The sequence below is a fragment of the Cibotium barometz genome, chromosome 20, assembly GCF_041138505.1.
Source record: "Cibotium barometz isolate CiBa-2024 chromosome 20, ASM4113850v1, whole genome shotgun sequence".
NCBI classification, from domain to species: domain Eukaryota; kingdom Viridiplantae; phylum Streptophyta; class Polypodiopsida; order Cyatheales; family Cibotiaceae; genus Cibotium; species Cibotium barometz.
This window is the reverse complement of record NC_141065.1, coordinates 7,481,771-7,497,500: the sequence shown is the minus strand read 5'-3', so window position 1 is coordinate 7,497,500 and position 15,730 is coordinate 7,481,771. Positions and strand designations below refer to the sequence as shown.

The 15,730-nt window shown below is 43.9% G+C and overlaps 1 protein-coding gene across 1 annotated transcript in view; it reads right to left on the bottom strand.

Annotated features, from left to right (window-relative positions):
• Positions 1–15,730, bottom strand: part of LOC147627502 (transcription factor TGA2.2-like) — a 36,758-nt gene that overhangs the window by 9,244 nt on the left and 11,784 nt on the right. The window contains exons 2-6 of the mRNA XM_086814412.1: positions 15,282–15,504; positions 15,096–15,170; positions 14,844–14,903; positions 14,682–14,759; positions 14,558–14,603 (exon numbers count right to left, since the gene is read on the bottom strand). Coding sequence (XP_086670538.1) covers positions 14,558–14,603; positions 14,682–14,759; positions 14,844–14,903; positions 15,096–15,170; positions 15,282–15,392 — 370 coding nt within the window. The 5' untranslated portion in view covers positions 15,393–15,504. The remainder of the gene's footprint in view (positions 1–14,557; positions 14,604–14,681; positions 14,760–14,843; positions 14,904–15,095; positions 15,171–15,281; positions 15,505–15,730) is intronic.

Genomic DNA, 15,730 nt, shown 5'->3' with positions numbered 1-15,730 from the left:
TTGATATACTTGATCACCTTGAAGGACCCATAATACTTGGTAGAGAGCTTAGGACACGCTGGCCTCTTACGAAGTCTTGCCTTCTCAAATTTCAACAATACCCAATCACCTTCTTTGACCTTCTTTGATGTCCATCTGCCTTCTATGCTTGTCGGCAACCCTTTTATGCTTATCTTGAGACTTGGCAATGGTTGTCTGCACTTGTGCAAAGGCAACATATTTATCGACAAAAAAGATCTCATCCTTAGTGCGAAGGATGGGTGGCAAAATTACTTTGCCATAAACAATCTCAAACAGTGCCTTTCCTATGAACGCATGTACCATGTTGTTATAGGCACACTCTATAAGCGATAGGTACTTCTCCCATGTGGTCTTTTGGTCTACAACATAGCACTTTAAAAGATCTAACACAGCTAAATTTGCAACCTCACTTTGGCCATCCGTTTGTGGATGATAAGTCGATGAAAAATCTAATTTTTTGTCCATGTTATCAAAGAGAGCCCTCCAAAATAGCCTCGTGGTCATGAGATCTCTATCCCCCACAATAGGTTTGGGCATACCATGATGCTTGAACACTTGTGCAAGCTCAAGTTTAGCCCTCAATGCATTGGACTCCTCAAATGGTATCTTCTCTTTGCCACAGGACGGCTCTCCCACAAAAACCATACGAGGTTCATGAGTGCCTACAACATGTTAGAAGTCATCTCCTCTCTATATTTATACACCAGGGCCTCTGTTGTGGGTGTGCCCGCCCTGTATAAGGTGTTTTATCATTTTTCCTCACTCCCCGTATTTTTCTCTATTTTTTTCCATTTTTCTAGTGGTGGGGAGGGATGCCAGAGGTTGGCAGGAGCACTTCAGGGCTGGCCGACTGTCCCATCTGCAGTCCTGTGGCTGGCCGACTGCCCACACATCATTCGTGGGCTTTTGGACTGCTGGCCGACTGGATGTATGCAGTCGTGGAGCTTTTCATTGCTGGCCGACTGCTCATGCAGTCGTGGAGGCCCTTCAGTGCTGGCCGACTGCTCTCATAGGAGCATATAAATAGGCCCCATGCCCCCACCACTTCCTCATTCAGTTTTCTGCGGGATCTTGTGTATAGAGAAGAGTTTACACACCTATCTCTCTGTGTTTCTTGTGCTGTCTATTTTCTGCATTCTACTTGCTCTTGTCTACCCAAGTTTGGTTATCATTTCCGTTGCATATCCTGACATGGTATCAGAGCCCTAGGCTCGTGATAGATCTTGGGAGTTTTTCTGAGCAAGAGGGGGAGCGTTAGGTTGCTGATTGGTGGACTGTTTTGGACTGTACGGGAAGAGAAGGTGCAAGAGAAAGGCGGGCCAAAGGGGCTGGACAGCCACTTGCAGGTTTTACAGGGATTTTTTTTTCCCACCCACCCACCCTTTCAAGTTACTCCCCGTGATGGCAGATTTACTAGAGATGGCTGAGAAGCACGTGAAGATTCCGACTCTCCCCACGTTCCCAGTGGATCGACAGTTGGACGGGTCCAATTACGGCATCTGGAAGGTCATGATGGAGTCAGTGCTGGAGTCATATGACCTTGCTGATTTTATCATCATCGGGGTTCCACGGCCAGAAGCAGAGGAAGGGGAGTTACTGTCGATGAGGAAGGACCGAGAGGCACAGGCACACATGTGGGATCGTGTCAACGCCAGGGTCCGGTCATTTATTTTCCTCAACTGCACACCACAAGTGATCAATCATGTGAAGCACATGACGCTGGCGAGAGGCATATGGGAGCACTTGGCTTCTTTGTATAACAGGGTATCACCCATGAAACGGATCTCCTTGGAAGTGCAGATGCGGGTTATGAACCCTACAAAGTCTTCGACGATGCGGGAACACATTAACAAGCTACAGGCCCTTCAGCAGGAAGTCCTACAAGCTGGGAAAGAGATATCATCTGAAGACATGGCCATCACTTTGCTGTCCCACTTGGCTGCTCAGTATTCTGCTTTCTATTCCTCGTTGATTACGAGTGGCAGGCTCAGCACCATTACCTGGGAGGAGCTTGTGCCAATGGTCTTGGACCAGGAGGAACGTTTCACGAACCCTCCTCACAACGGAGGTTCGGAGGCCTTAACTGGCCAACGGTCGAAAGGCCGGAATAACAACAAGGGCAAAGGGAAGGCTTCACCGGAGAAGTCTTCTGATGAGAAGAAGCCTAATTCAGAACGAGAGAAGCTGAAGGCCGAAAGATCCTGTAATGATTGTGGCGAGAAAGGCCACTATTGGAGGAAGTGCCCTAAGCGGACAGGGAAGAGTGCTGATTCCTCAGCCTCAGTTGCAAAGACTCCGGCATTTGTGCACTTAGAGATGGTGGACTCCGATGCTTCATCATCTTCGAGCGAGGAGGCAGTTGGCTTCACCGCGAAGGATACCCGGGAATGGATTCTTGACAGTGATGCTTCCAGGCACATGACTCCATCCCGTGACTTCTTTCTGGATCTAAAACGGCAGTCAGGTCGAATCTTTATTGGCGATAATTCCACTATTCCGATACATAATGAGGGCCGGATGGAGATTATTCCCGACGGCAAGGGGGGCAAGCATGCTTCCCGTGTTCTTATGTCCCTGCTCTGGGTTTTCATCTTCTGTCAGTGCATGAAGTATGCAAGACTGGCTTTCGGGTGGAATTTGAGGAGCATTCAGTTGCTCTAAGGGACCGTGAGACTGGCCACGTTGTTTGGGAAGGCGGTGTGGAGAATGGTATCTACAAGCTCTCTGCACTCTCCTCGTTGACAGGTTCTCAGGTCGGAGATTTGTGGCACTTCCGTTTTGGCCACTTAAATGTGGATGCTTTGAGGCGAGCTTTCCGAGACCAGATGGTGGTTGGCTTGCCAGATGTTGGTAGTAGGCAAGGGCGTTGCAGCTCTTGCATACGTGGTAAGCAGCACAGGGAATCCTTTCCGAAGCAGGCTTCCAAATGGGCTTCGAAACCATTGGAGTTGATTCACACTGACTTGTGTGGACCTCAGCAGATACCATCTTTGGGAGGATCTCTCTATTTTATGCTGCTTGTTGATGATTGTACCAGATTCACGTGGGTCTACTTTCTTTCCCAGAAGAACCAAGCTTTTGCACGGTTCAAGGATTGGCACGTGATGGTGGAGAAACAGTCTGGATTTCAGGTCAAGACTCTCAGGGCTGATAAAGGAGGTGAATTCTCCTCGACTGTATTTCTCAGATTTTGTGCAGATCATGGCATCAAAAGGGAACTGGCCAATACTGGATTGCCTTCGAAGAATGGAGTTGTCGAACGCAAGCTTGTATTTGTGGGGTATAATTCTCTTTCCAAGGGATACAGGTTGTATGATCCAGACAGGAACAAGATTGTTGTCAGCCGGGATGTGGTCTTTGATGAGCATGTTCCAGTATCCACTGTCGAGGAGCCGCCACTTCTTGGAGATCCAGAGGAGTCTGATGATTCGTTCTTGCCCTTGCTTCTTCTCAGAGGTGGCCCGTGTATCAAATGGATGTAAAATCTGCGTTCCTTAATGGTGACCTGTAGGAGGAGGTGTACGTTGAGTAGCCTCCAGGCTTTATTGTTCCAGTATCTGAAGGGATGGTTTACAGGTTACGTAAGGCCTTGTATGGTCTTAAGCAGGCTCCCAGGGCTTGGAATCAGAAGATTGATTCCTTCTTTATTCGGACTGGATTTCAGAGATCGGTTGCAGATCCGAACCTGTATCTCTTTCGGGAACGCGGCATGGTCACGCTTATCATCCTTTATGTGGATCATCTCATTCTCATCGGCGGTCATGTGGAGCACATTAGAGTGACGAAGACTGCCTTGTCAAAGGAGTTTAAGATGACCGACTTAGGCTTACTCCACTTCTTTTTGGGATTGGAGATCTGGCAGACCCAGAGGGGGTTTTTCGTCTCTCAGCAGCGGTATGTTCATGAGTTGCTTGAGGCCTTTGGGATGGAGAACTGCAAGCCTATTACTTCGACGATGGACCCGAACACAAAGTTAACCGTTACTGATCCTTGTGAGCCAGTTGATGCCTCGCACTACCGGAAGTTGATTGGTTCATTGATCTGGTTGCTGAACACCGGTGTCAGCTACTGCATTACCTGTATCTTTCTTCTTCTCTTTTGTCATCAGCTTTCCACATTTATTTATGAAGCAGCCATGATTATGAAGTAGTAACATTTTCCCTTCTTTTTGGGCTTGCTAGCATTCCCTTTTTCAAACGAATCACCCCCAGAAGAGGGTTGGCGACCTCCATGCTTTAAGCTTGTTGCTTTTCCTTGTCCTTGGCTAAAAATGCTCTATCACCACCACAATTGCTTGATAAATTGAAATTGCATGCTATTTTTATGCTTGCTTGACCAATGTGTAGTTCCGGGTAAGGGGACGCCCGCCCGTGAACCGTGGGTGTGAAACTATCTGCTGACATGGTTGTGTGGCATGTGAACAGGTAGTTAGTATTATCCAATCTAGACTCAAATAGTCCTTAGGACTTAGCCAATATTTATAAGTGAGTGCGTTCCCACTTCTTTAAAGTTTGGGTGCCCAAAAGTCACTTATAAATTATGACCGCTTCCAAGTTCACACTCACTGAAATCCGGAGGCGGACAAGACTCAATGTCCAGGACCTGATCCTCCCCTTTTACTCATAAATGGGCACCTTCACCTGATTGGACCCCAATTCACTTACTTATTAAGAGAAAATTCGTGTTTTCTCTTCATGAAGATTTTTGGAGGCTGAAAACTCTGTTTTTCTACCATTTATCTCCATTTCCAAGCTCTCCATAGCCATACCTAACTTGCTAGGGTGTTTTTCAAGCTTCCAAGAGTGTTTCCAAGTGCTAATCACTCTCCTACTCACTCCCAATGAACTGAAATTCAACAAAACAGCTCTCATTTTTGCTGTAATTTCTGGTCTTTTTGCTGAAAACCCTAATTTCAGCCTTCCTTTCTCAAGTTGAACCATAGGGGAAGCTTTCCCAAGGTTCCCTTCACCCTCTTGAAGACTTTTGTCGCGAAAAAAGGCGACAAATCAAAGATCTCAACACTCCAAGGACTTCCATCGCGAAGACTTCCACTGTCATCGACTCTGCTTGCTATTGGTAAGCTTTTATGCTTAAATATGGGAGCAAGTAGCAAGAGGGAGGAACCGGATTACAAGATCACATACCCTGTGTAGTGTTCTCTTATCCTACGTGCTCTCTTGCAGATTGTTGCTACCATGTGTTGGTGGAACAATAGAGAGCAAATGGTAGGGAACATGGGCACTTGAGAGGGTAGTGTGGGTTGCAAGTCTACATCGACAACCACTTGTTTGCAATACTATATTCATATGCATTGGTATGGAAATCTGGTCAGAAATGCCCATGACACTATGTACTTGATTCTCCCAAGATTAATATACTTTATTTAAGAGAGGGGTCGACCGTTCCGACTCATTGTGTGTCTCTTGTCAATTCAGCAATTTACTTCTTGTATTTTGAGCAAGTGTCCATCAAATCTTAGTGTATTCAAGTGTATTGATTAGCATTGTATTCAACCAAGTTACATTGTGTATTCAAGTGTATTGATTAGCATTGTGTTCAACCAAGTTACATTGGTATCAGAGCATACGGTTCTCTTTCACTTCTATCGTGAGAGACGATCACCGTGAACACTAGCTATCTCTACACTAAGAACATTATGGACAGCCATATAATGAATGTTGGAGATGCTAATACAAGAGGCAGGGACAATGAAATGCATGCCTCCAATGCTTTACAGGATGAGCAAACTCATGTGGTGCACAATAGGAAACATGAATATGTGGGACAGCCGTCCCGTGGCAAAGAGAAGATGCATGAAGAAGAGTCCATAGTCTTGAGGGTTGAACTTACTCGTATGCAAGCTCTTCTCCATGCACAACAAGAAGAATTGAATCTCTATCGCCGCGAGGATCCATTGGTACATGACCGTTTGAAGGCTAAGAAAGCCGAATCTTATATGGATCATGCAATGGCAATGATTGTTCAAGAGTTGCACATGCAACTGAGGGATGCAGCACGTGCATACTTGGCTCGTACTGAGGATGCCTATGCAGAAAAGGCAACCATCCCACATGTCTTGGAATCCCCACAAGTGCCCGAACAAGAACTTATGTCTAAGAGGATGAATCTCCATGCTATGGGAGAGGAACAAATTAGTGACTTCACGCCATGCAGGAATACCTTATGTAGCCCGTGAAGAATACAATGTTTATGGCAGTGGTCAAAATGTATGTCAAATGCCATTGCCGGCTGAAAATGTGCATGCACAACACATGCAACATGGGCTGCAATTTTCTATTGGTGCAGGTATTCCACGTATCTCTCATACCACTCATGCCTTCGAGTGGGCCAGCCATGCCTCATGCTTACAGGGCACATGTATCTATGCCTTATGCATCACCTTTTGGTCCAAAAATGATGCCAGTCACAGGGACTTTCCCAATGGACAAACATGGGGAAAACATGTTGAGATGCACACACATGCATCAAAGTCTCCTAACTTCAAAGCCGGAGACAAATTTGTGAAGTTTGACACATATCATGGGGAATATGATGCATCAAAGACACTTGCTTTTATTGTCCAGTTTGATATTGCTTTCAGTGATGAGGATTTCACTCAGAAATCCATGATCCGGCATGTAAGCATGTTCATGAAAGGCATTGCTGCCCATGGTGGCTCACGGAGAAGCTCTCACCGAATCCTGTTAGATCATGGGAAGAGTTCAAGGAGAGGTTCTATGCTCAATTCTTGCCTCCCAATGCATTGAATGAGATAACAATGAAGTGGGATTGGGTAGAGCAAAATGAGGGGGAATCGGTAAATGCATATATACAAAAGTTTTGGAAAGTACTTTTGGAGGTGTCTCCATTTATGCATGTCACCGAGGCGGAAAGGAAGAGAAGGTTTCAATCGGGATTGCAACCCGTGTACAAAGCGGGACTACAAATGTATCCTGGTCATACTTTACACCAATTAATCGCAGCCGCCGCCGCCACCGCCACCGCCACCGAGCAATTGGAACTTAAATTGAGTCGATCCAATAAGGCTAAACCCTCATTTCAAGGCAAAGAGAGGGCTGTCCAAAACCTGCAAAATGATGGACAACCACCTAAAAAGGACCAAAACCAAGATAAAAATGGTTCAAAGGCTCAAAATAACACTACCAAGAAGCATCCCTTCAAACTAAGAAACTATGGTCTCACTCCGGAACAGAAAAAGCAATATATGAGTGAGGGGAAATGCTTTACTTGTGGTAGCACCGAGCATATTGCAAAGGCATGCCCAAACAAGAAGAAGCGTGATAATGCAAATGCATCAAAGCCTAATGTGTATATGGTTCCGGATGTGCAGGGCAACACTTCACATGATAGCAAAGATAGGGTTGTATGTAAAGCTTGAGGACAGCTCAAAGATCAGCCCGCTTTGTTCATGTTTGATGATTGTGAATCTGAAAATTTCATATCCACACAGATGGCAGCTGCTTTGGGTATTGAAGTGGAGGACATAGGTCCTCAAATTAAACCAGGGGCTGCCTTTGTTGGTAGAGAAGTGCAGGTCATGCCTATTTTTGGCAAGTTGTGCATACAAATTCAAGGCTATGTGGATCATGAGGATTTTCTTGTGGCGCCTTTGAATGGCTGTGATGTATTGCTTGGAAAGCCTTGGCATACACGTATTGATCCGTGCAAGGCTTACAAGACCAACAGGATCACCTTCATGCATAAAGGCCGAGAACATGTAATTGATGCTGGTGAAGAGGGTGATACCATTCCCCTTGTATCTCATGTACAAATTAAGAAAGTAATGAAAAAGAGTGTTTTTGCGTACTTGATTTTTGTACGAGATCATGTTGAGGAAAATAATATACATGTGAACACTCTTAGTAATGATAGGCTGAAATTTTTGCAAGAGCACAATGATTGTTTTGCTGATGAGTTACCAAATGAGTTACCACCTGTACGACCAGAAGATCGTTGCATCGATCTTGTGCCGGGTAGCTCACCACCTAATAGGCCAGCCTATCGTGTAAGTGCATCCCAAAAAGAGAAGATCATGAAGCAAGTGAATGAGCTTCTTGAGAAGGGTTTGGTTCAGCCAAGCTCTTCCCCATATTGTTCACCCGTCCTCTTGGTTCAAAAGAAGGATGGATCCTTTCATATGTGTGTGGATTATAGAGCTTTGAATAAGCTTACCAATCAAGAATCGGTTTCCAATTCCACGCATAGACGACATCCTTGATAAGTTGGATGGATCGGCATGCTTTAGCCGAATTGATCTCAAGAGTGAGTATCATCAAGTGCGTGTAGTGTTTGAGGATGTACACAAAACTGCTTTCAGGACAGCAATTGGGCTTTATGAGTATCTTGTTATGCCTTTTGGTCTTACAAATGCCCCGGCTACATTCAATAGAATGATGGATCGCATATTCCGTGGGTACATGAAATTTACAGGTGTCTTCTTTGATGACATCCTAGTCTTCTCGAAGACCAAAGAAGAGCATAAAGCTCATTTGGCTATTGTTTTTGAAGAGCTCCATAAGCATAAACTCTTCATAAATGCAAAGAAGAGTGAGTTCTTCTTGTCAGAGATACATTATCTTGGGCATATTGTGTCCAAAGATGGGGTGCGGATGGATCCTGCAAAGATTGATGCAATTCGGAATTGGCCCGAATTGAGTTCGGTACATGAGATCCGTAGTTTTCTTGGATTATGCTCTTCCTAACGCATGTTCATTCGGCACTCAGCATGGATTGCTTCTCCTTTACATGATTTGACAAAGAAGAAGGCCTTGTTCAAATGGACTAATGTAGAGAGAGATGCATTCCTCAAATTGAAAGATGCAACTACTCATGGTCCAATGTTGATCATTCCGGATTTGCAAAAGCCTTTTTGTGTGGAATGTGATGCATCTGGAAATTGCACAGGAGCTGCCCTTAATCAAGAGGGACATGCCGTGGCTCATGCACTTACTATATGGAAACATTACCTTCTTGGGGCTGATTTCACTGTGAAGACAGATCACCAGAGTTTGAGGTATTTTCTTACTCAAACTAAGTTGTCAGAGAAGCATATGAGGATGGCCAATTTTCTCTCTATGTTTCATTTTCAGATCTTGCACACCCCAGGAAAGAAGAATGTAGTGGCCGATGCATTGTCACGAAAGCCGTATGTAGCAGCTATCTCGGTTGCCTCTCATGGGGACTTGTCTACCATGCGTGATTTGTATCATACGGATGCTAATTTTGCCACTATTTGGGCTGATTTGATGACTGGTCATGCACATGCCTCATATGTGATCAAAGAGGGTTATCTCATGAAAGATAATTGCCTATGTGTGGTGTCTGACATGAGGCAAAAGGTTTTGGATGAGTGCCATGCTCCTCCATATGCTGGTCATAGAGACATAATGCCTACTACGCACATGATTGAGCGGTATTTCTTTTGGCCAGGTATGCGAAAGGACATAGAGGCACATGTACGTGCATGTATCACCTGTCAAAAAGTCAAATTTGATAAGCAAAAGGCACTAGGTTTGCTTCAGCCATTGCTTATTCCCACGCAGCCATGGGAAAGTATTACAATGGATTTCATTATGGACTTGCCACGTACCCAACAGGGTAATGATGCAATTTGGACAATTGTGGACACGTTTAGCAAGCAAGCTCATTTCTTGCCGGTCAAAAAGACCATCAAAGCTGAGCATATGGTTAAAATATATCTTGCACAAGTGTTCAAACATCATGGAATGCCGAAGTCCATTGTGGGGGATAGAGATCCCAAGACTACAAGTCTCTTTTGGCGGCCCTTATTTGATAATATGGGCACCAAATTGGACTTCTCATCAGCTTATCACCCTCACACGGATGGGCAAAGTGAGGCTGCAAATTCAGCCGTGTTGGATCTCTTGAAATGTTATGTGGCGGATCAGAAGTCTTCTTGGGAGAAGTACTTACCGCTTGTGGAATTTGTATACAACAACACGGTGCATGCATCTACGGGAAAGGCCCCATTTGAGATTGTTTATGGTAAGGTGGTTTTGCCACCCATCCTTCGCACAAAGAATGAGATATTTGCAGCAGCTGATGAGTATGTAAGAGACTTGGATATTGCTTTTGCTCATGTGCGGACAGCCATTGCAAGGTCACAAGACAAGCATAAAAAGGCTGCTGACAAGCATAGAAGGCAATTGGATGTTAGAGAGAATGATTGGGTATTGCTGAAATTTGAGAAAGCAAGACTTGCAAAGAGGCCTGGCATAGAGGATGCATATCCTAAGCTTGCAACCAAGTACTATGGGCCTTTTCGAGTGATCGAGAAGATCAATGAAGTGGCTTTCAAATTGGCATTACCTAGTCATTGGCACATACACAATGCTTTTCATGTGAGTCTCCTTCGCAAGTATGTAGGGCCAGAGCCCAGTGAAATGGTCATTGAGGATCCACCAGAAGTGGATGAGCTGGAGGAGATCTTGCAGCCAGAGTAGATTGTGTATCACAAGGAACACAAGCTTGCTGCAGGCAAAGTTGTGAGGCGTTACCTTGTGAAGTTTAGGAACTATCTTTCCATTGATGCTAAATAGATAGATGAAGAGTTCTTCAAAGATTGCCCACATGTGCTTCAGACATATTTGGATGCTTTTCAGTTGCGAACAACTGTTTAGAAGCCGGGGGGGGATGTCACCATTTGGCCACCCAATTGGTCCACCTGTGCTTTCTTATCATGTATGTACATTGGACTAGTGTCCATGGCAGTTGTTTATGCCGGGGATTGATGCCACTCATGTGATACTATAGACTTGGCTTTCCGTTGGGACTTGTGCCTCCGTGTACATGCCCGAAAATGCTTGATGGATTGGTGTTCCATTGGGTCTGGTACCTCGTGTACTTGCCTGGAGCACGTCTATTTTGGTATAGTCTCATGAACGGGGATTGTCCATACCAATGCTGCATTGCATAGCATCTTTATGTGCTTGCTTGCAATTAAAATTGCATGCTGTTTTCATGCTTGCTTGACCAATGTGTAGTTTCGAGTAAGGAGACGCCCGCCCGTGAACCGTGCGTGTGAAACTGTCTGCTGACATGGTTGTGTGGCATGTGAACAGGTAGTAAGTATTACCCAATCTAGGCTCAAATAGCCCTTAGGACTTAGCCAATATTTATAAGTGAGTGCGTTCCCACTTCATTAAAGTTTGGGCACCCAAAAGTCACTTATAAATTATGACCACTTCCAAGTTCACACTCACTGAAGTCCCGAGGCGGACAAGACTCAATGTCCAAGACCTGATCCTCCCCTTTTACTCATAAATGGGCACCTTCACCTGATTGGACCCCAATTCACTTACTTATTAAGAGAAAATTCGTGTTTTCTCTTCATGAAGATTTTTGGAGGCTGAAAACTCTGTTTTTCCACCATTTCTCTCCATTTCCAAGCTCTCCATAGCCATACCCAACTTGCTAGGGTGTTTTTCAAGCTTCCAAGAGTGTTTCCAAGTGCTAATCACTCTCCTACTCACTCCCAATGAGCTGAAATTCAGCAAAACAGCTCTCATTTTTGCCGTAATTTCTGGTCTTTTTGCTGGAAAGCCTAATTTCAGCCTTCCTTTCTCAAGTTGAACCATAGGGGAAGCTTTCCCAAGGTTCCCTTCTTCCTCTTGAAGACTTTTGTCACAAACAAAGGCGACAAATCAAAGATCTCAACACTCCAAGGACTTCCATCGTGAAGACTTCCGCTGTCATCGACTCTACTTGCTATTGGTAAGCTTTTATGCTTAAATATTGGAGCAAGTAGCAGGAGGAAGGAACCGGATTACAAGATCACATACCCTGTGTAGTGTTCTCTTGTCCTACGTGCTCTCTTGCAGATTGTTGCTACCATGTGTTGGTGGAACAATAGAGAGCAGATGGTAGGGAACATGGGCACTTGAGAGGGTAGTGTGGATTGCAAGTCTACATCGACAACCACTTGTTTGCAATACTGTATTCATATGCATTGGTATGGAAATTTCGTCAGAAATGCCCATGACACTATGTACTTGATTCTCCCAAGATTAATATACTTTATTTGAGGGAGGGGTCGGCCGTTCCGGCTCATTGTGTGTCTCTTGTCAATTCAGCAATTTACTTCTTGTATTTTGAGCAAGTGTCCATCGAATCTTAGTGTATTTAAGTGTATTGATTAGCATTGTGTTCAACCAAGTTACAGTTCACGGGTAGGCATCCCAAGCCCGTGAACTGAACATTCATAGCAGGCAAGGCAAGCCCTTCTTTCTTTATATGTAAGGCTGGTACAGGGCCTACAGAAGATGGCCGTGTGGGGTTACCTGCAAATTGGGAAGCCAGTCTGTAAGGTGAGGTACATTATTAAGCATGGCCCCATCAGTCGTAGTGTGGGATTTCATGACTATCTTCAAGGCAGTGCCACAGTAATCTTTCTGGGTATTGAAAGCCCTCTCAGGTTAAATTCTAACCATAGTTTCTTGAGGGTGATTTTCGGCTGCTTTCTTCCATTGTACCTCTTCAAGAGGGGAGAAAGCATGGCCTCTGTGAGAAGGCAACAGCTCTCACCATTACCCATGTGTGATGCTAGTGAAGTTGGGCAATGTAACTGCAAAGACGCAATGGAAACTGCAGCAGAGAAAAGTCAAGCCCAAGTTTGGATATGAACAGACAAAGCAAAATAGGTGATCTTAATGAGGATTATGGAACTCAATGATGTAGGCGCTGGGACAGGCACAACTAAGGAGGATTTTCTCCCGTGATGGGTATTTTAAGAGGATTTTATCTTCTATATTGGGTATCTTTTTTGGCACCTACTAACGCAGATTATTAATAAGCAGCTACAACAAGGGTTGTGAATGGAATTAAAGGGCCCATTGATGCCGTTTTTGTCGGGTCACACGAAAACAGTTTCAAGCATGCAAATTGCACTTTGTTATGAGCAAATCTCCCGGATATGGAACAAATACAAAACTGGCATTTCAGGGCACAAACTTGGCACATTGGAAAGCACGGAACTAGGATCCCGGGCACTCAGATCCACACACTGGCTATAAACAGGGATCCCAGACACGGATCCACAAACTGGCCATAAAACAGGCACGAGAAACTGGGATCCTGGACACTCAGATCCATAAATGGCCACACAAACACAAGAAACTGGAGAGATGTAAACATGATTAGTGAATGCTAAACAGGTTTGAAACATAATTACAATGCTTAGGAAAAAGAGGTAAAATACTCAGTCCTGTAACATATCAGTGTTTTAACACCTTCTTGATAAGTCTCCAATGGCATTGGTCTTCCCCTTTTTGTGAAAGAAAAGTATGGATGGTGACAGTTCCCTCAAGGATACATGCAAACAGTTGCAAAACATGGGTATTCCAGAAAGTTATGCTGTTCAGTCTCATGCACACCTGTGGAGCACACCTCGCACCTCTTTGAGATACTGCCATTCTATTGCCCTGTCTCACATGTCAAATGATAGGAACCTAGTCAGATGGAAGCAATTATGTGAACTGCATATTGTGGCACTGGCTTTGTCAAATAGTGGAGCGTCCTATAATTCCTCTCTGCAAAGGAGTTTGCGTGTGTGTAGGGCTTATGCCCAAAGACTAGCGGTGGTGCTTAGATCCATTTCACATTTCACATAAAGTCAAACACTGCCATTGGAGAAATTGTTTCAGACCATCATCACCATAATCGTTGCAAAACAGCCAACAATAACATACCACAAAGCATTTGGATGGCCAAATGGTGACACATGCCAGACAAAAAGTCTTGGCATAATTGCTGAGATTCTTGATAGGAATCTCTTAGCAAAAATCAGCTGTAGCTCATGGTAGAGTATCAAAGTGGAATAGCAGAATGTTAACAAACATCACTTGGAGGGTGCATACATCTAATTTTTGCATATTGGATGCAATTTCTTTGTCGAAACATTGGGATTAACCTGGATAGATATGGCTAAGGGAGTTTGGAAAAGCATACGATGATCTCAATTAGACTTAGGAGCAACTTTGCTTAACAATTAGCAAAAATTCCAGCCAGAAATGAAAGAAAAGAGCAGGGCCACAAGTTCTTAGAACAAATGTTGGCTTGCCAATTATGAGCAAAAAGTAGGTTTAGATTGAAATCAGCATTAACAAAGGCAGTAAAATACAGTTAAAAAAGGCAGAGATTGCCCATGTCAAGGTTTAAGCACACGAGGTCAGATAGATAGGCAGACAGATGATATTTAAAAATATATATAAAGAGAGAGAGATTTGGTTTTACTAATACAATGACAGAAGCCATACCTGCCTAAAAAACCATAGACCTAATCAAGTTTAGATCTTTGCTAGAGAGTATCAAATCAAAATTTCATTGAAGTTTGAAAAGATTAAGTGTAAAATGGATAAAGGACCAAGAACCTAATCAAGTTTAGATCTTTGCTAAATCAAAATTTCATTGAAGTTTGAAAAGATTAAGTGTAAAATGGATAAATGACCAAGTAGAACTGATTAGTAGCCAATAGGAACCTGTACCCTCACCATCATACCTGGATGACTCTGGTCTCCCCTGGAGGAGCCTCCAGCATGAAATCCCTGTGACCCACAGCGAAAATTTCATGACCACTTTGTAGACAGGTTGTACTTCAAATCTGCAAAGACAGCTCCTCCTACCTGTTGTCTCAGACGATCGAGTTCTTGTTCAAGCTGATTGAGTTTCACACGGCTTGTCTCCAATTGTTGGACATAAGCCTGAGCAAAAAAGTGGATTCACTTCAGAGCCACAAAACTACCATAAAACACAATAAGAAAGAGTTGAGAGTCTTAAAGAGGTACCTTTTTCCTTAACCGGCTTTTGCGGGCCGCCTCACGATTTTGAGCTAGTCGCCTAAGAACCTGTGTATGGATACAAAATAAGCTGGATAAGATGTGCATCCTCTAGATTTTCAAATGCATCATTAAGTTTGGCTATTTTTTCCTATATTATTAGCTATAAAATACAACATAAAATTTAAAATGTCAAAGCTTGGATAGGCTATGCACACCCAAAACAATGGAAAACCTAGACCTTGACTGGAATTCATCTACCTTAGAGTCTGTTAGCTTTGCATGTTCACGATCTGAAGGAGCCGATGCTATCAACATATCAACCTTATCATGCTTCTGCAGATGAAGCATATGCACACAAGCTTTAAGCCCAGTCTGGCTGTTCTTAGGAAAGAGAGGAATGGGTAGGCCTGACTAATCATAAACAAAAAGGAAATAATAGCTCACCCTACTCTCATCATTAGCCTCTCTTTCTGTACTTGTGGAAGCTTCTGCCACCCCAAAACTGTTGCCAACCCACGTTTGAAAGTAACGTCCTGGAGGTGACTGCAAGTCCATTTTTCCGGAGGCAAGCCTTAAATGCACTTTGTAAGCCTGTAATGGTTCTTCCCAAACTTGCCTTGTTATGAGATCAACCTTTCAGGAGCCTCCTACAAAACCAGAGGAAAGACTGCAGAGAGAAAACATGTTCAACTCATGCAATAACTTGTTAAGTTTTGACAAATTGGAGAGCAATGACAAGTTAGCTATCAAAAAATAAATTACATACAGAATTACAGACCAAATTGAGCTTTTCAAGCAGCTATGAGCAGTGGGAGAGAATGTAGTTGTGGGAAGCAATAGACCACGTTTGAGGGATACACGGTGTGACACACCTTCTTGAGTATGCAAGGTAG